Here is a 21145-nt window from a genome sequence, read left to right on the forward strand (position 1 = left end):
ATCCAAGTGAGAAAAAAAAAAAAGGAGGACGCTCACTGACAAAAACCAAAACATGACTTACTGGTCGGAGACACATGAGGTAAAGGTAGTAATACTTCCATGCCAGATGTCAGCAAACATTGTCATTATATACGAAAAAGGCCCATCAAATTAATACAAAGCAGCTGGCTACAAGAGGAGAAACACGCACACACATGAGGACACGCCCCCAACAAAATCCAAACATAACGTGACATGATTACATCGTTTAAAAAAATAGAGGTTAAGTAACTCCTTGTTTAACTCAGTATAGGAATGTCTTCCAACATCATCTTGATATTATAATGTTTTGAATAGTACAATAGCGTCCATATAAAATATGCACTGCATTTTAAAATGACATGCTGTTAACAATATTTTTTGGAATGTGTTCTCATAATAATGTATTATTAATGTGCGCATGTAGAAGTAAAATGTGCGCAACAGAAACACACTGTTGTCAAAAATAATTAAACACAAGGAAAGTTTGAACTACTTTCAGTGTTCTTTATTTTGTCTTGTCATTGTTTTCCACATGAGCAACACATGACAACATTGCAAACATGATATTTTAAATACACTTACACAGTTGGAGATAAACACGTTGGGGGCGGGACTGACAGACACCAGGGTGGGGCTTTCACAACAATGAGCGGAGAACAATATTGAATTTTTTCTTATGGTCGCAAAACGAGCTCCATGCACTCCTTATTTCTGTAAAACAGGCTGCCTCAAACTCGCATACGCTTCTTAAATGGTGTGCTACTCAAGAGCATTCTTTCATTTTTCTTCTTTGTCTTTGCAGCGTAAAAAAAGGCCACTAGAATACGAAGGACCTTTACAATTGCATTCATTCCACCAAAAAAAAAAAAAACCTAATGAAAGTAAGTAATGAGAAACAATGATTCATTTACAGGAAATAAAATAACTCTATTAAAGGACTGCAGCCATAGTCAACGTACAAAACTACAGAGAAATATAAAAACACTTAAAACACAAACTTTCCAACAGCTCGTCACATTTCATAAAACCACTACAAAGCATTTTTTTTCTTGAAATGCCACATTTCTTTTAACAGACATGCTCATCAGACTTTCAGATTAGAAGCTAGTACTTCTTTTGTCACAGTTTCAAACAGTTCCCTAAATGACTGAAAATTGGTTTGACTTTAAGAGTGGTCCCCATGCACAAGCAATGTGGGATTGCTTTAAAAAAAAACACTGTACAGTCTTTTAGAAGACATGCCCTCTTCTGAACACGTACACAAAAGTCCAATGAATGGAGATAACAGTAACTTTTATAGTGAGAGGATGAACAATAATGGGGGATATCTCTTTAAAGCCCCCTGGAAATCAAACTTGTAGTTGTGGTGTTTCTGGGGTGAGTTGTGGGTGTATACTGGATGCTTTCCACTGAATGAATCTGTTGGTAAAGAGGGATATACTACGTAAAGTGGACGGCTCATAAACCCTGTTTTGCAAATGCGGCGGTGACGTCTTGGGCCAGAGTGCAGAGCTGTGGTGACTCCAGGAGGTTGATACTGCCGGCAGAGGACAAGTGAGGCGAGGTGCCTCCCATTTCCAGTCCGGGGGAATGGGTGACAACGATTTCTGCACCGTGGTCCACACGAGCCTTGGCGGACTCCCGGAAGGTCAGCTTGTGGCTTTCAATCTGACACAATGAGATGCCAATTATTCAAATGTGAGCAAATGTACCCTTTTATATCCCTTCTTGGATGTTACTGTCCAACTAAAGTTTCTAATAAATATCCATCAAAGTAGTGGTGTGTTGTGAGACAGCCAATGGGAGGCCAGTGAGGTTTTGGGAAATAGCCAATGGTAGAGCAATATGGGATACAGCAATTGATAATTTAGGGGCTATATATATATATATATATATGTAATAATCTCATTTTATGAACTGTTTTATTAAGGTTGCGGGGGGTGCCGGAGCCTATCCCAGCTGTCTCCGGGCCAGAGAAAGGGGAAAACCTGAATTGGTGGCTAGCCAATCGCAGGTCACAAGAGAGAGAGAACCATGCACACTCACACCCATACATGTGAGCAATTTAGAGTGTCCAATCAACCTACCATGCATTTTGGAATGTGGGAGGAAAACAGAGTACCTGGAAGAAACCTATGCAGGCCCCACAAGAACATGCAAACTCCACACAGGTGGACATGACCTGGATTTGAATCCAGGACCCCAGAGCTGTGAGGCCGATGTGCTAACCACTCACACCACTGGGCCGCCCATATATCTACATATATATTTTAAATTTTGTGAATCATATCCTGAATATTTCGTATGTTATTAGATGTACAACTGTATTGATATTATACAATGTTTAGCGGTGGATGGTTAAAGTGTCCAACAGTGCTGAATTGAATTGGTTAAAAATCTATGGTGAAAACAGAAAACAAGCGATCAAATCCAATCTATGGATTTGTGAAAAATGGAGTAATATGCTATATTTGAGTCCCTCACACATTTGACTATTTTGAACAGAAGATATATTTTTTTCTGGCATAAAATGACATTCAGTCCTGGCTTTATATCAACCAAGTAGTTGTACACAACAAGGGGAAAATACAGTGTTCCCTCGGTTATCGCGGTTAATGGGGACCGGGACCACCCGCGATAAGTGAATTTCCGCGAAGTAGGGATGCCCCATCAAAAATGCTTAATTTTAATTAAAAAAAAAATATATATATATATATATATATATTTTATTTTATCCCCCCCTGTATACAGTACACCATATAGAATACGGGCAGAGAGAGTGAAATTCATGTTGTAACAAAAAAAACCTGTAAAATATGTTGTCTCAATGTAATATTTGTATCTTTTTTTTCCTCCTTAAAAAAACGCAAAGCTCTGAATCCGCGGTGGCTGAACCGCAAAGTAGCGAGGGAACACTGTACCTTTTGTTTTTCTCTACACACAGGGGGCATCAGTGTTGAATTAAAGGTAAGATTTTACCATAACATTCCCGCCTCCAGGCATGTGGCTGGTGTTACCCATCGAGCCGACTTTAGACTGAGCTTTGTCTTTAAAGTCCAGTTTGACATTCTCAATCCTGATGTTGCCTCCACCTTGGTACAAAAGAGGAGAACCAGTTGAAATGCATTTCTTTTTTATCTTTACAACTTTATTTCATGATTTGTTATTTCTACCTGGCCTGTGGCGGATGTTGGACATGGAACCACATTTAGCGGTGATGTGGCTTAAGTCGATTTTGCTGGTTTGGATTTGAACCTGCGAGGAAAAACAACACGCACGTCATTCTGTTTACAGGGAGGAAAAGACCTGCAGTATGATACTAGGATGATCTCTGCATAAGTACAGCACACACGAGGATAAATTCAGATTAATTTGTACTCAACTGAGAAAGGGGATGGAGATGCCAGGGCACGAAAGCACAAATGTTAAGTGAACACTAAATCGATGCCATGGGGAGCTTTGTTTAAACTCAGATCAAATGTATGAATCCAGCCTTTTTAATGTATGCTATTAAAAAATGACTGAAAACACTCTTAGGTGAAGTAGCATTTAAACATGCAGTACAACATTTGGTTTTAAAAGAAAATAACTTCAAGACAGAGTCATAAATAGGTGTGAAATTGATTTTTTTTTTAAATTGTCGTTGAGTCAACTCACATTTCCTCCACCTGGGGAATGCTGCAGTTTGTTCAGGGATCCACATTTTGCCTGGACGTGGCTGTAGTCCAGTTTAACACTTGGAATCATCACCTAGGAATGACAAGGAACTTTAGTTGCTTTTATAAAGAAAAAAGTGGCAAAAAAACAGGCCCACCCAGAGGTTGGGCTTTAGTGAAAGAGGCCACATTTATAATCCTCAACGCCATTTTTCTCGGCGTCGCAATATCTGCTCATTTAACCTTTTAGTGAAATGTTTCATTGTGAATAAATGTGACCTGTTAGATGTGGTGAAAAAAAAAGAGAGAATGAAGGAGACCAATAAGCGATAGAACCGTACATACATTGCCTCCTTTGGGCGCATGCTTCAGATTATCCTTGGAGCCACACTTTGACTGGACATGACTGAAGTCCACCTTCTCGTTTAAAATTTGCACCTAGATCAAAAAGAAATAATACAAAAAACTATGTGTGCTTTCATGTCATATGTGCCATGACGTTTTTAATGTGTTTTTTAATGTATTTATTATTAACACCAAGGATGTAATACATCTTAAATGTATGGAGTTTGTCAGTAAATATGGAAAAAATGACCAATCCAATTGTTGCTACTCAAATTCCATTTTTTTCATGAGCCACATGTTTTTATATCGTCTAATGACAATTACAAATATGAAAAAGTGAATAAACAAATGTTTGGTCACCTTATGATGATTATTACATTTACACATAATTTCCCCAGCAACTAGTTACATGTATTTCTTTCTTTTATAATAACAAAGGTGGGTTGGGGGTAAAAATAATCTTTTAATAATCGTTCAAAGCAAAGCTGCATCGTCATTTTGGAATAGATTTTTTGACAAATGCACAATAAATAAGGAATTTAAAAAACACTACAGTAGTGCCTTGGGGTACAATTAATCCGATTAATGTGTATATTCAGAAATCCCGCCTTAGATTCAAGCTTTATGTAAAATGACTAATAACACTATTGCATACTGAGTTGTCAGTCCGTGTAAGGTTAATGTTAAATCCCCCGGTGGTCTTAAAGTGCACAGCAGGAGAAGCCATGAAATAATAAATTGACCATGATTCACAAACTCCTTATTTTCCGCTTACCCCCCACAATTGGTGCCCATTGTTGGGGTGCCACCCAACTATGGGCACCAGGAAGGGTACACCCTGAATTGGTGGCCAGCCAATCACAGGGCACGATGAGATAAACAACCAATCCATCATAGCTCGGGTAATTTAGAGTGTTCAACCAACCCATGGGAGACGTATCATAGCATGGTGGGCATAATCAAATCCCTGAATGAATAGACAAAAAGATAAAAATAGGAAGAATGCTAAAAAGAAGCAAATTCAGGTTTCACAAAGATACTCACAATTATCACAAATAAATACACTAGCTATAAATATAATCTATGAGCACTTTTACCTGTCCACCTTTGGGTTGATGTTTAAGATTAGTAGTTGATCCAATCTTGGACTTGACATTCTTGAGATCAGGCAGGGGTTGGTTGAGAACCTTCAATTGCCGCTGGGCTGAAGATGGCGACTTGGGCGGGGTACGAATTATCGCAACCTTTTTCTCCTGGAGAACACTGAAAGACTTGGGTGTGTGGCTGCCGGGCGTGCGTGAGCCGGGCGTGCGGGAGTAACTGGGAGGTGTGCCGGGTGTGACGGCGGAAGATCCAGGGGTAGAAGTACCGCTGCGGGCTGACCGTGAACGTCCAGTGTCCGTGCCTAATAAGAAGAAACATGAGTTACAATTTAGAGGGGAGAAGACAAAAGATACATGTGATGTTTTGGTGAAATATTGTGATGGTGATGGTAGGAAATACCAGATCAAGCAAATTGTGTTCTTTAACTAAATAACTAGTACCTGTCATACTAGGGGACCTCACAGACCTGAAGTCAGCCTTGGGATCGGTTCTGACGGCTGAAGGAAAAGGAATGCAGGGGGAGATGGAATGGTTAAATGAATGAAGTGAGTGATTACCGTGTTTCCTAACCTTTTGAAACCACGACATGTTTAACACTCCGTCAATCACCCAGAAATTGACTTACATTTGAAAGATGGGCCTGATTACTGCAGTTGAATAGGGCAATTTTATTTTATTTTGTGGATGTGACAAAAAAAATCTTTCTGACATTTCTTTAGGGGGGCTTTTCATTGTTCTGTCTCTTATTGATTCGCAACTATTGTGAGACACATTTTTCTATTTGTCATCAAGTCACATACCACATCTCAGAAACAAAGAACAATACCTAGTAGGTTCCGAAGTAGCCTTTCATAATGTGTGCATGACACATTTCAAAACATGACTAGTACGCATGTTTTTTAACATATTAAAATGCCTTTTAGAGCGTTTAAAGAAAAATCATGAAAATGATAAGTGCAAGCAAATAAAATCTGAACTGAAGAACACAGTGAGCATTACTTTTTTTCAAACTGAATTACTGTATTATTTGATAGTATTTTCTTTAATACACGTGGTACAGGGTTATGGAATCTTTTTAAGCGGGCGCCATAAACTGTTCATATTTTGAAATATTCCTTGAGAGTCATTCTGAGAATATTAAAGTAAAAATACATAAAAATGAATAATTTTTTTTTGTAATTTCACCCTTTTAGAGTAATGATAAGTCGCAAAATTCTTTTGACAACATGAGCGTCAACGAGAGTATGCATGCAGAAGAGTCGAATGAAAAATAAAATTATGTTTAAAAAGCCGCTAGAGGTACTGTCAACGCCACAGTGCTAATGTGACGCTCCTATTGGTGCGTTCGGGACTCAGCTCTCTCACCAGCGGGTGCATATTTTACCTCGCAGGTTAGCAGAGAACCATATGCACATATCAAAAGAGCCAAATATGGCTCCCGAGCCATAGGTTCCCTACCCCTGTATTAGTGGCTGATGTAGTGGAGGATGAAGGAAAGGAAATAGTGAAGTGGAAAAAGCTGAACTAAGCGTAGTAGTAGTCTTAAACAATCTCTCATTATAATGGGTGCAGAGGGGACTATTTCACCGGGATTTGGTCATAAAAGCGAAGACCTCATTTATAACGCGCACCCGAACTTTGCTTCAGTTTTCCGGTGCAACATTTTGTGCGTTATACTCAAGTCCTGTTTTCGGCAATGTCAAGCAAAGATGTTTGTACCGCCACCTTCAGGATAATCTAAGTATTGTCTTGCTGATTTGAACAAACAATAAACATGAATGGATGGCAGGAATAATCGGCCCTTAAGTATTACACGTGGCTCTTTATTGGACCTAGTTTCAGAAAAATCCGAGAACCATCATGAAAATAGTTGCAAAAAGATGGCGTCGCTTACCGGTTGGCCTGCAGGGGGCACTGTTGTCTTCTTGCTCAGCTGCAGGAAGATGGCGGGTCAGAGATTTGGACGGCCTGGGGAGGGATGACCTCTTCTCCGGACTACGGTAAGATCGCTCCTGAATGCAAAAATATAAAAACATTTTCATTATTTACATGAGATTCTTTTTTTAATCTATAAGAGTCTGGTCATTTCCACAGGTTTATTTAAGAACCTTGTCTACCTTTGTATCTTTTAGAGGGGGAGGGCGAGAGCATGCAATGGTGGGCTTGGCCACACCGAGCACTGCCTCCACCTGAGGGCTCCGTTTAAGACTACTAGCAGATTCAGGTTGGGGAGGCTCCTGATCATAAGTCAGGCTCTGCTCTGCCATTTTTGACAGAACAGACCGTGTGGAGCTCTGGATGGCGGCCATGACAAAATGGATGAAAGCATGCCGGAGAGATGAAGTGACAGACAGACAGATGGAGAAATTATTACACAAATGGGATGCAGAGGACATGAAATGAATCTTTGTGTGTTTTTCATATTTGGAATTTTGCAGAATTTATATATACATGGTTTATATATAATTGCTTTACATGCTGGGATAGGCTCTAGCACCCCTCAGGACCTGTGTTACAATAATACGGATAAAATAAATGTATACTTCTTTTCTCAGATTGCTATACTTACAGATTTTCTTTGTCCCGACAGGTGCAAAGACAAAGGCTGGCATGCAAGAGAAAATGAGTAACAAGTGCAAGCATGCCAAAATAATGAACAAAAATAAATAAATAAAAGAAATCAGGAAAGAAAAAGCAAAAAGTGCAACAAACAAAGCTAAAAAGCTAAATGGTTACTTACAGAGGGTCTTTCCCTGGACTGGTGGACACTTAAAGGCTGGGAGCTTTCAACTGCAAAGCAAAAAAAAGGCACATTTTAATGACCAATTTCAAATAATAAGAGAAAATCGCTTGGGCATGGAGGTTTTCAAATCATATATTGCCTTTCTCTTTTTCATCTTAATGAAGATAAAATGCCATTCGATGCAATAGCTTGGATCCATTGCAAGGTTAACATCGTCGTCCATTGATTTTCACACGACACAAAAACAAGCAAAACTGCCAGAAACATACTGCGATTCAATTAAACAAACCATAGCAAGATATGACCGCAACCAAGCTTGGATACAGCAGAACATAAAGAGAAGATGAGAACTTTTGGACAAGTTGAAAATAATGGGGGAAAACCACAGCGATGAGAGGACTATACATTGGATGTTTGCCAACAAGATAAGACAGCCACATTTGCACTGCTCATTTCTAAAAAAAAAAAATAGAAGCCACCAATAGAGAGAGAGCATTTATCATCAATGTCCCTATGACCTAAATGACGTTAGTACACATTTTTTAGGCTTCATGGTAGGTCCTCCACATCATCTCTTAATCCCATTCAAATCAATCCACGGCATTTAGTCGCACTCTCTCTATCCATGGTGCAAAATCCTGACAACAAATGTTCACCTGCGGCTTTGCGTTTAGCAGAACCGTGAAGGAGACCTGGCCGAGGATGTCTGGCCGGAGCTTTGGCTATATATTTTCGAATCTGGAAGGCTGAGACCTTATTCTGGTCCGCCCTCCTCACCACTCCTACTAGCAGAGAGGAGAGACAAGATTAACCACATGGGGGAAACACACATTGCAATGTGGTTGCACTGGTGTCATGGATACAAATAAAGAGAATTGAAATAAATGTGGGGGAATCGTAACCTTTTTTCTTCTTCATCTCCTCTTTTGGACCAAAGATGGGACCTTTGCGTGATACTTTACTGCCTCTGCCAGAAAACCGCTTAGAGGGTGTCTGTACCACAAGAAGGCCCTGGATGGCACTCTGGTTTAGCAGAAGGGCTCCATTTTGCTTTGTCATGATACTTTTGTCATCATCTGCAGCTGAGAGGCATCAAGAGAAGAACTAAATCTCTAACTTGCTGCCTCATGGTCAATGGTTGGTAAAAAAAAAAAAATATATGGTGAAACCTCCCAGGCCACATGCACTTGGCTCAATTTGGACTTCAACTAAGGTCCTATTTATTCCAAAACATCAAGGCATTACACCATATTAACTCAAGAGCATATGTTTTGGGGTTTAATAATTAGCCTGGACAGGAAATAGAGTGCCGTATTTTCACGACTATAAGGCGCACTGCATTATAAGGCGCACCCACAATGAATGACATTTCTCCCATATATAAGGCGCACTGGATTATAAGGCGCACCCTCAATGAATGACATTTCTCCCATATATAAGGCGCACTGGATTATAAGGCGCACCCTCAATGAATGGCACATTTTAATTTTTCCCATATATAAGGCGCACTGGATTAAAAGGGGCCTATTTTGGAGAAAAATCTAAGACTTAAGTGCGCCTTATAGTCGTGAAAATACAGTACGTTTTTTTAAAGGATTTTTTTGTTTTGATTCTGCGTGGAGGCCACTATTGGTTGAAGTACTATTGTTTATCCAATATATATTTTTTTGCATTTATCAATGTCAGTACAGATTTTGTAGTTTTCCAGCCCTATTCGATTTCAAACTTGACTGTAGAAGCTAAATACTGTATTTTCTATATATAAGGCGCACCACATTATAAGGCGCATCGCATTATAAGGCGCACCCTCAATGAATGGTACATTTTATTTTTTTCCATATATAAGGCGCCATGTCTATTTTGGAGAAAATGTAAGACTTTTAAGTGCGCCTTATAGTGGTGAAAATACGGTAAACATGATGGGAACTTTTCAATATTGCAACTCAAACTTTAAATCAGAATTTAATCTGGTTTTGTAAAAAAAAGTGGCTGTCCAGGGTGGCGGAGAGAATTGTGTTTTGATCTTAGAGGTTCCACCGTATTTCCTAAAATATTAACTTTAGGTACCTTTTGAATTAATCCAACTATTGTCTGTATCACAGATGGAGATTTCCACTGTAGAGAACTCATTAGCAGCTTCACTGGCGGCTTCTATCTTCACAGTGGACTGGTCATCCTGCATATCAGTCCTCTCTTCCTCTTTGCTTTTGATTGTATCATCCTGATCCAGTTTAGGTAGCACACGCACTTTAATAGTTTCAGTACTATCTTTATCTATTTGTACTTGAGGTATAATTAGGACTGGAGACGGAAATTGTGGCTTTGGTGATCCTTTCTGTAAGTTCAGCGTATTTCCTCCATCAGACTTTATGGTTTTGGCAATATCTCCATTTTCTCTAGTTTCTGACCTTGGTTCTGTCCCAGGAGTGAGCAACTTCTGTTCGATGGTAAATGCATCCTGTGGGCTTTTTGCTACAGCTTCAACTGAGCTGTCTCGTGTAATATTTCCGGGAAGTAATGTTACTCGGCAGGTACTATCTATATTTTTGGGTGAGGTTAAAGCGACTGGGACCTGTGTTTCAATTTCTGTGGGTGTAAATATGAATGCACGGTCTGGTGGGATCGGGGAGGCCTCTCTTGAAGGGTCTTTTTCGATGTCCACTTCGGGAATTACTTGGGTTTTGAGGTCACCAGGTATCACGCTACTAAAACATAAGTCAGAAAGTCTGTCCTTTGGGCTAGTCATTGGAATTCTGAGGCGTTGTGGTTTCATTCCAGTTGTTACAGCCTTTTCAAGAACCTTTGCCTGTGGGGGTGTTTTTTGCCATTTTCCTTGATCAGATCCTTTATCTTGTAATTTTTGATCAACTTCAAGTCCAGCAACTCCAAGTGTATCCACTTGAAACTCCATAGTAGAAAAACAAGGGTAAGAACTGTCCTCTGGACTGGGTTTGTCAGCAGGAGAGGGCATTGGTCCAGTGTATTCATTTAAGTAGCTTGGGTCCTCCAGCCCTCTTTCTTCGTCCACTAGTTTTAAAGTCTCCTCTCCAAGTGTGAGCTTGGCCAATGACCTCTCCACTAGAGTGGCAATGTTTGGAGTTATAGATTTCAGTCTCGTGTTGTCACAGACCGTCTTCTGCATTGAGGAACGAGGGAGGACATCTGCTGGGTGCAATGTTTCACAATCCATGCTTGATTGCTCATCTGAACAAAAAAATATTTCTCAGGTGATGATATGGAGGCAGAAAAAGGCGTCAAAGAGGAACATCTCTCATAGATTTGATGAAACCTTCCTTTGTTTACAAATACATTATTGTGCATATGAATGACTGTTTCTGAGGCTGTGTTGGGATCCACCTTCAACAGCTTCATAACACTTTGCGTCCCATTGTGTAATGTATCAACATGAAACAACCTTCAAATGAACCAGGTTGTGGATTTGATTTGATCGCAAAGACAAATTTCTATTTTTCTCTCCCTCATCGGTTGTATACTGGCAACCTCAGGACTTCATTCCTGTCCTTCCTTTGGGTCTGGCTGTGAGTTTGGAGGACAGTGAACAGCTTTGTGCAAAGTCATGTAAAATAAAAGCAGTCTCCACAAAAGCTTGGGAACAACAGCCAAGCCAAGTCCTTGTCAAACAGAGACAGTAGCTCTCCAACCACGTTAGAGTATGCCAAGTAAGTCGCAGCAGCTATGCTTACGTGCACAACTGAAATGAAGGCATGAGTTGCATGATGTTAGATGAAAAAAAGTAAGGCTGCACAAATGTTATTAAATTCCTATTGTAAACATGAGGGTTGAAAAAAAAAGTTCAAGAATTGGCTTGGTTGGAATCATTGTTTTCTGGGCCATTTGCTTTTTTATGTACTGATGTTTCTTAAAGACTTAACTTTTAGGTAATTGCACCAAATATGAACACAGCCTTTACAGACCCCCCTAAATTAGACATTTAAACAATGAATTATGCTCATATAATTATGTAACCCAAATGAAAGAATCAGTTCTCTAAATCATCGATTACCATTCTCAAACCACTGTCAACCTCTACCACAATAATCGATAACGCCCCTGTAATGGATGTCATAAGATTGTAATGGTACAACTGTTGTTATCACTGCTGAGAGAACTGTAACAATAGGAAGATGCAATTACCAATTGCTTGAGGGTATAATAAAGACAATAATACACTTACAAAGCAAAAAACAACTGAAATAAAAAATGTGTGCTACTTTTTCAGAAAGCAACAACACAAGTCACCTTTCCTGCAACAACACATCAACAGTGGGAAGTGCTAATTACATTTGCAATGTAGCTAGCAACCCACAAAGCACAGCCATTTACAACCACAGCCTGGTTGATACTACAGCATAGTCCCACAACGCTCTATGTAAATGCAAATAAAATTGTGGAAAAGCACAAAATAATGAGGATGGACAAGCTTTGGGATTTAAAAGCAACAAAGCTGCAAGAAGCAAGAACTTATGCACCTGAGAACCCTGAAATCGGGTATGCTTTTTCAGTCGCACACATGTACTCATAAGCCCCTGAACACATTTTACCCTGACAAACCTGTTTTTGACGGACTTTGCTCAGTGTGATGACTTCCTCCATTGATTCCCTCAGTTTTTTGGGGTAGCTCGCAGCCCAAAACCTGTGTTTCTGCTACCAAATCTTTCTGCTCTAAGAGCGGGGTGCCTGGTTGCTCACATGTCACGTCCTCCTGGCAACTTCCAACTTCCTCCTCATCCTCATCATGCTGTTGCTCCTCCGCAGAGAAAGCACGGAATGATTCGACTTTATCTTCTTAAACAAGGGAATTGGGGAAGGTGGGTGAGACATGGAGGGAACTGTGGTTACGTGGGTTCACAAGACATTGGGACCAACAATGGAGATGCATGAGTTGCAATCAACAAACCCTTTGTGTAATAAAAATAATAATAATTAGCATGGCGCATAAAATAGGATGAAATCACTTTTAGAAATCACAATTAGACCACGCCACTACTTTTGACTTTAGAGGAAAGATATCATCAGCAATCAAAGGGAAACAGTCATAAATTGTTGCGCACTACGACTTTAACACTGTCTGTCAAACTAAGAGGTATAATTTGAATAAAATGTAAACAGATTAGTTGGGAATTAGACGGCTCACAAAAAAACTAAAATCATATCATTCTAAAGCCTTAGATTTAGAATGGATTAACATAATAAAAAATTTAAGAGTTGCGGTTCTATAATACATCCCCCTTTAACTCTTTAATGTTGACTGTTCCCACAAAAAAACTAATTCCATTTTAATTTATCTTTAGGACATTTGCTGCAAATGCAAACTATATTATCCATTTAGATGATATTTTGTTGTTTTGTCTGCTTTAGCTACTTACAACCAGAAGAAGATTATATCAGATTTGGTTGATTAGCTGACATCATGCAACAAGTAAATGGTCGGGAAAGTATGTAATTTTGTCCCGGAGAGAGACAGAAGGTGCTACGAAAGGGAAGAAGACAAATGCCATGACCTATGTCAAGCTCCATGGTTTTGACATGGTTTATACTACACAGGAAGTGGTTCAATAAAAAGGAAAGAAGAGCAGTGGCTGACATAATTTTTGTTTCTTGTCCATTTACTCTCACCACCATTCGGATGGTCTGAGTTGCTAAAAGTGTGCATTGGGTGTACCTTGTGGCGCTGGCCCCATCTGCTCAGCGGATGGAGAGGGAGGAGGGGAGGGAGGCAAATTGGCTGAGTCATCCACTGTGGAGGGAGAGAGAGACACACACACTGACAGGACACAGGCGGGAGGAAGTCAATGAAAATGCTATGCTAAGGTGCGAATCAGGATTTTTTTTCTTTCTCAGATTCCACCAGAGAGTGAGGTGAGACACTAATATCAGCGATGGCACGATACAACGATCACAAGTATAGCGACAGATGCAGCGCCATTGTACTGTCCTAAGCAGACCACCTTTAATACCTGTTGCACTGGGATGCGCAGCTGCCCCACCGTGGTAACCATTCTCCCCATAGCCGTAGGCAGAGTAGCCGTTCTCGCCGTTCTCTTGGCCGTTGGAGGCCCAGTGCTCCTGTGGCTGATGACTGTCTGCCATTCCTGCCTGCTGGGACAACGGGGAGGGGATGGTCCACCTGCAAATGGGGAAACAGATCTATTGGCACCAGTGAGAACAGCCTTACCCCAAATGATTTTAGATTAGATTAGATCATTTTATTCATCCCGTATTCGGAAAATTTCACTGTGACTGTTTGGATTTTGCTAATGAAATTGCTTTGTTCTCCCATAAACCCAGAAGATGGAAGGAACAGGCAATTCGAAATGCTTCCAAGAGCAAATCATTACGACTCAAGGGCAGCACGTGGCTAGAGCGCATTAGGTAAAAGGAATCAGGACCAGTCCAAGAAAAAAAAGAAGGGATGACAGGACAAAGTGCTTTGATTTAGAAACTGGAGGGTGTAAAGATGGGTTTGCTTTCTCGCAGCCATCACTGCGACAACACTGCACGCAATTTAACTTCACACTTGAATGTAACGTAAACTGGAGATGTCACTATGGCTGCTTCCAGCTAGCACAACACATTTTCACACTATGAATATGCACACCTTCATGCATTTTGTTGAGTTTACTGCTACTACTACAGTTTTGCTACACTGTAATGTATGCCTTTTTCTCGAAATAAATGAAGTAGTATTTGTGATTAGTTGTCAGCTTCCAGATTAAATATGCAAAACAACTGGAAATAAAGGTGGTCCGGAGGCTGAGTGGCTTCACAGTTCTGAAGTCCTGGGTTCCAATCCAAGTTGATCCTCCTGAATGGAGTTTGCATGTTCTCTCCGAGCATGCGTGGGTTTAATCTGGGTGTTCTGGTTTCCTTCCACATTAAAAACATGCACTGTAGGCTAGTTGGAAACTCTAAATTCCCCCTAAGTATGAGTGTGAGTGTGAATGGTGCTGTCCGTCTCCACCAATTCAGGGTGGGATAGGTTCTAGCACCCTCCGTGAACCTTGCAAGGATAAGCGGTTCAGAAAATGAAAAAATGAATTAGAAATAATTCACCTTTGTGCCATAAAATAAGCTAAAACCATTAGAAGAGAGGTGTGACCATTTTTTAATCAAATGCATTCGAGTGAGTCCCATTACCAGTTTTGACACATACGCAAACATCTTGACAATACAGCATGTCGTATGTAGTATTAGAATGCGCTGGAGCAGAAAAACCAACAAGGACACCCTTTCACAATGATAGCCAGAGCAAGACCAACAAAGGTCCAGGAAATATTACAGGACTGTCTCACAACTGCCGAATCTCCTAAACCCAAATCCTGCAATTTAATGTTCAGTGCTTTTTAGCACAGCACGGAACTATCCAATAGAAACATCAACAATACACTGTATTCAAATGTGGCAAGGGGAAACATTTTTTTTTAAATAAATTGTTTTAAATGGTCGGGCCAATGAATGGTAACCAATTCCCATAAGTTTGCTTTCTAGTACCACTTCTTTGCAATTAACTTATACTAGTGACCATGCTCACCACCTTGAAATGATAAGATTATTGTCTTTTGCTGATACAACTAAATTGGAGTGCAAGTTCAATTTTGTGCTATCACAAAAATATCTTAAATAAAACATAGGTGAACCAGGCCTAACTATGTGACATTTCACCTGTTGCCAAGGAAATCTTCATGCCCTCACCTGACCGGATCTTAGGTACTATTAAAGCATTCTCATGCTTAAATTAGCTTTAAACCTGATTCAGAAGTCAGACAGGCAGGTGTCCTCGTTTCCTTTCTGGTCACGCATGTCCCCGGCAGCACTCAACTTTACCTTGCTGCCCCGCCGTATCCCTAATCCAACGTCACCTCCCTCCCCCACAACTCCACCCCGATCTGGGTCACCCGTCATGCTTCCACACAGTGCTGCCGACGTTGGAACGTCACCATCTATTTAGTGAGGAATCTCTGGCAGTGGGTCTCAGTAGGCCATCCTTGCTTTAATCCTTGCGCATGAAGCAGCTTGGTCTGGGATTTCAGAAGTGAGTGCCTTACTTAGATGTGACAGTTATTGATCATTTCAAATATTTTTTCCCATCATTTTGTGTTACATAGATACTTTAAGTTAGGACGTCTCAAATACATTTTTATGCCCCCTGACTCCAAGTCTTTGATTTTGATGATCTTGAGGACCTGCCAAATTGAAGTCCTGATACGATACCACAAATATGTATTAATACAAAGAAACCAAGAACAACCAAAAAACTGCTTATATCCTAATGTTTTATTGCAACATGATTAACAATAAAAAGAGAATCATGCAGCAATGGTTTAAACAATGTTAAGATACTGTAATTTTCTGAATATGAGTCACTATGAATATGTCACAAATAAATGTCATAAATGTGTCTGGCCTGGGAAGACGAACTTGTGGAGAAGCACTATACAATTTCGTCATACGTTGCTGAGGGTATGATGACTACTAGGCTTTTTGTCAAGTCAATGATGGCGACAATGCCTATGTCTGATTTTCATTTTTTTTTTCATTTTTCATTTACTTTTCCACACCCTTTGAACCTTGTAGCATGTTACAGTGTAGCTATTTGAGGGATGTTCAATAAGATATATAATTTAAGTTTTCAATACCTCCTAAACAATGTGAAACCTGTAGTGCAGTGTGACCTACAGTATAGACAAATACGGACAAATAAAATTTTCTTGTCATTTGATGGGTGATGTTTAAAGTCAGGTCGTAACGTAGTTTTTATTTTTTTCTGGATGGTTGTGCTTTGTCCTTAGTTGACTTAGCAAAATCTACACTAAGTTTATTTTAGAATGGAGTATTGTCATAATACTGTACAAGTATAAGAACCACACACGCAAAAACTCATCTTATCGAAGATGGCACATTCAGGAAGGGAACTATGCTGGTTCAGGTTTAAGAACATCCAAATGATTAAATAAGGGCTGGGTTAGATTGGTATAATCATAATGGCTGGTGGCTTCCTCCTGCAACCCGTAGTTGGTTATTAGCTCCACCCACACTGATGTCAGTGTTCCCATGGTAATGCGCCTAAAGGGAGGGAGGGGCTGTTGTGGTCAGCAGAGGATGCTGGCAAGCGGGAATGATCTTTCACCATGTTATGGATACTGAAATAGGTCATTGGTTGCTCCAGGCCTTTTTGCCGACAAATGGGAGGCAATCTATTTAAATCAGTCAATGAATAAAATCAGACCTTGTTGGGTCTTTAAATTGACACTGATGCATTTATTTGTCAACAGTGGCATTGATTAAATTTTAAATGAAGGTTTATGTGATAAGGCAATATTGCTGTCATTATTTTTCTGAGTCTGAGCAATCGGACTTTGAGTCTATTTTGATCGGAAAATTACCCTAGATTTTTTTTATTCCTTTAAAATATTGTCTGTTGACTTCTAACCAAAATGTCTTAGTCACTCAAGCAATGATGATGATTGCGATATCCACTGCAGCTCAATATGCCTGCACCGACAAACTCCATTTACAGTAATTGATGCCCCCAAAATGCATCTGCAAAGCCTAACCCACAGTGCCTGTCAGGCTGAGCGCAAACACATTGTTAGTGTGTTAATTATAGACAAAAAGAGAAGAGATTTCAGAGTGATGGCTGCATTTAGCCACCTACACGCGCACATAGCTTCCTGTCGTGCAGCTAAAACAAAAGCCTTAAGTTAATAGACTGCAGGAAAAGACCACTTTCTCCCGGTCATAAATATATTCTTGTTATGCAAGCAAGACTCCCCCCAATTTCCTGCCTAGATGAATGGCACTACTAATCTGGCGGCTACTTATGAGTCATGGGAAAGGCGAGTGTGAACAGTAGTGCAACATATACCGTATGGCGGTGAGCCAGACTTTTCCCCCCCCACGCAGAATTTAGTCTTGACTAAAATAACTTCACAAAATGAGACAAAATGCCAGGAGACCTCATGCGAGACTTACAGACTCCTCTGAGTAGGAGGTTGCAATTCTAATGACAAACAGATGCATTTCCTTGACAACAAATGTGACTAATATAAGGAGAAGAGAATCCTCTCTTGAGTCATAACATGTACAAAAATGTATAGAATTGGGGATTCGAAATCTACCAAAATAAATAATCGACACAAAAAGGCTTGTGTATTATGACTGCGTATAGAGGCCAAAAGATGGCAAGAATGACTTTTGTCTAAATAAAGCTTCTCAACTCATGTCAACAGTTCCATGGCGTCAAGCTGATATTCAAAGCAATTGTGATGTTTTCTAGAGTGCACACTGTCCACTTGTTACATCACCCTTGGAGAATCGAAAATCCGTGCGGCAAGAGAAAATATTTTCTATTCTCGCCAGGCTGGCAAAGAGGAAATTTGACAAATGAAAATTGTCCCGTGTTAAAGCCATTATTTAGAAGTCCTCTTAGGGGCCTCAGCATAAACACATCACAGCCCCAAAAATATCCACGCAGCCGGTATCACATATGATTGGCTAAGAAAATACACCTACCAATTCAATCGAATTACATATATTTGCTAGTGGCAGAAATGTAGTCAAAGTTCGGATTTAACATCAATGATATCAAATAGAAAAAACAAATAGAAACACGAATGAAAAATATGGCCAAAAAAAAAAAAAAAAAAAAATTGAAAACTTTTCAGCACCTGAGAGGTATGAAAACTCCAAACGACTGAATTTCCCCCCATAATAAAAAAAAGTAAAGTATGATGAATTGGTGGACAAGTGGTTAGCGCTCCAGCCTCACAGTCCTGGGGTCAAGGGTTCAATCCCAGGTCGGTCCTCACTCTACGGAATTTGCATGTTCTTACTGGGCTTAAGTGGGCTTTCTTCAGGTACCCGGTTTCCACCCAACTCTCAAAAACATTCAAGGAAGGCTGGTTGACGCTCTAAAGTGCCCCTAGGTATGAGTGTGAATGGTCGTCCATCTCCTTGTGCCCTGCGATTGGCTGGCCACTGATTTAGGATGTTCCCCGCCTGGTGTCCATAATTAGCTGGGATAGGCTGCAGCATTGCAGATTAAATAGTTCAGAAAATGACTGAATGAATGCGGAATTTGTAATTTAATGGCACTCGTCATGAAATTTGACTGTACTTCACCACATTTAAATATAGTTAGAAGGCTGGACAAAATTAAGCAGCTTCATTTGAATCAGCATATTCGTGAAAGTGGAGTGTGAGCTTACCGGACTGGAAGAGCTGCTAGCACTGACTGTGCTGAAGCGTCAACTTGGATGTGCCCTTTAAAAAGCAAAAAATCCATTTTAGGAAAACACAAGGGAAAGTTGCAAAATGTCATCAATTAACACACATTTTCAGCCTGTTTATTTTCTGTGTTGCTGTGCAAATATCACACATTCATTTACTGCTACAATCCTTGTGCATATATCCCACATTATTTTACTACTACAATCCTAGTTATCAAAAACCCTTAAAGCACAAGCACGAATGGCAACAAAGGCACCAATAAGTCCATGGGCTGTACGCACATGCCATTTTCTGGAAAATTCATACAGAAAGCTCTCCTCTACTAGTTAAATCCTGTGTATAGATTCACAATTAAATATTCATCCCTGAAAAAATAAAAAATATATAATATTTGGGCTACAAGGATGAATAGATGCTGGCCTTTACTACACAGCTACATAGTTTTAAGACTATCAGTTTATCAATGACTAAGGTAAGACTTCAATGTTAGAAGACGCAAAGAAGAACAACTTGAGTGGTGCCTTGACAGGACTTCTGCTTGTCATAAATTGACCAATAAATGAACTACTTTGTGGTTTCATTGTCAGTAGACACCCAGTCATACTATAGTCACGTGCAAAGTTTATCGATCACAATAGATGAAAGCAACAACTTCCTGAGGTTCTTTTACAACTTTTTTGAAGCACTTTTAGTCATTAAAACAAGCCCAAATGTTCACCCAGTGATTGAAGTGTCACCACTCAGTCTGCCAATGGCATGGAGTCCACAGTTGTTATGATAATTTGTAAAGTTCTTGGAACAGCCCATTGTGGTTGCGCAAGGGTGATGATTTAGAGCTTAAGACGCATTTGACGCAATGAATGTTCTCTTGGGGTTCCCAGAGAGCGAATACAAAACATGATTCCCAAGAGTAAATAGTTTGACTGGTAAATTTTGGCTTTGGGTGCCTGTATGGCCAAAGAGAAAAGGAAGTCAAACAGGAAATACTATTTGATCCAAATCAAGTGCAAATATGACAGAAACATAAACATGGTGGTCAACGGTAATGGATACTGGTTTGCATATTATCAAATCCTAAATATTGAAGATTTTTCTGGAACATGTTATTTTTGAGCAAAGTTGTCAGCTGCAGTTTTGTTAACAGATACTGATAACGGCTTATCATTTCCTCATTAAACTCCAAAGCACCACTTTTAAGTTTCTTGGTTTGAAACGGCATGCAAAGTTAAACAAACATGCACTTCCGCTAAACTCCCTGGGAACGAAAAACGGCAAGTTTTGCTTCCCATGTTGATTTAGTCTTGCTCTCCTGCAGCAATGCACACGAGGATATGAGGGGCAACAAGCGGGTAGGGTGGGAGGCCGGGCCTGGATTTTCGCGAAGGGCCTAATCCTCAGATTTGACTTGATCATTGGAGACGCAGGAAATGAATCTGAGCAGCTTGATAAACCTCATATGCCAACATCTTTGTGTGTGGGGCTTTTGAGCCGTGTTCCAAATCTTGATTTAAAATGAAATATACTCTATGTGACATGAAAACAACAATCGTTGTACTTTTTGTATGTTAAAAAAAACAGCACACTATTACAGGGGCAAATGTACTAAAGCAGAAATAGTCAGACATTTGGTCAGAAAAAAATGGAATAAAAAATGACATTTTGTTCCTCTACACACAGTGCATGTGTTCACTGCCCTGACACACCTTCACACAGAAGCATGGATGTTTAATGTTAAACATTAATTATGCGGTGCACATAATAAACAGTCGTTCCATTTTTTCCCACTTTGAAATGTGGGCTGGTCTGCTGTGTAAACATTAAATATTTAATCTGTGAGAGGCAGAGTTTGAGGACTTGAGTCACATGACAAAATTAAGTCCACAATTTTTCTCTTTCAAGAGTCGACCTCAGCGTAACTAAGAATTGACTTCATGACCTGACAAAATTGCCTAGTTGCATTTGGAAATGTTACAATTTAACAATTGTTCTCTCTCAGATAAAGACAGGTCCAAAAGTCCATACGATG

At 39.9% G+C, this 21145-nt stretch overlaps 1 protein-coding gene across 9 annotated transcripts; it reads right to left on the reverse strand.

The window, feature by feature from the left end:
- Positions 1-511: 511 nt before the first annotated feature.
- LOC144197156 (uncharacterized) lies at positions 512-19189 on the reverse strand. Of its 9 annotated transcripts, XM_077717776.1 has the most exons (18): positions 19098-19189; positions 13848-14017; positions 13553-13627; positions 12442-12675; positions 9937-11073; positions 8772-8951; positions 8526-8651; positions 7867-7916; positions 7696-7731; positions 7244-7420; positions 7021-7138; positions 5567-5623; positions 5120-5427; positions 4023-4115; positions 3679-3771; positions 3195-3276; positions 3001-3113; positions 512-1689 (listed from the first exon to the last, which is right to left on the reverse strand). In XM_077717776.1, exons 1-18 carry the CDS (start codon positions 19172-19174, stop codon positions 1480-1482), a joined length of 3336 nt encoding a protein of 1111 aa, XP_077573902.1. In that variant the 5' UTR covers positions 19175-19189; the 3' UTR covers positions 512-1479. The 9 variants fall into 9 exon arrangements, with proteins under 9 accessions (XP_077573902.1, XP_077573910.1, XP_077573920.1 ...); XM_077717784.1 differs by lacking the exon at positions 7244-7420; XM_077717794.1 differs by lacking the exons at positions 7244-7420; positions 7696-7731.
- Positions 19190-21145: the final 1956 nt, after the last annotated feature.

Source organism: Stigmatopora nigra, chromosome 1 (genome assembly GCF_051989575.1).
Source record: "Stigmatopora nigra isolate UIUO_SnigA chromosome 1, RoL_Snig_1.1, whole genome shotgun sequence".
In the NCBI taxonomy this organism is placed as follows: domain Eukaryota; kingdom Metazoa; phylum Chordata; class Actinopteri; order Syngnathiformes; family Syngnathidae; genus Stigmatopora; species Stigmatopora nigra.

Bases quoted from the DNA above. Each gene is read 5' to 3' on its own strand.
- LOC144197156 (XM_077717776.1), bottom strand. From the start codon at position 19,174: ATGGATTTTTTGCTTTTTAAAGGGCACATCCAAGTTGACGCTTCAGCA. The intron at 11,074-12,441 runs GTTTGTCAGGGT...TTTTTTGTTCAG, and splicing joins GCAAAGTCCGTCAAAAACAG to ATGAGCAATCAAGCATGGAT. The intron at 7,732-7,866 runs GTAAGTAACCAT...CTTGCATGCCAG, and splicing joins AGTCCAGGGAAAGACCCTCT to CCTTTGTCTTTGCACCTGTC.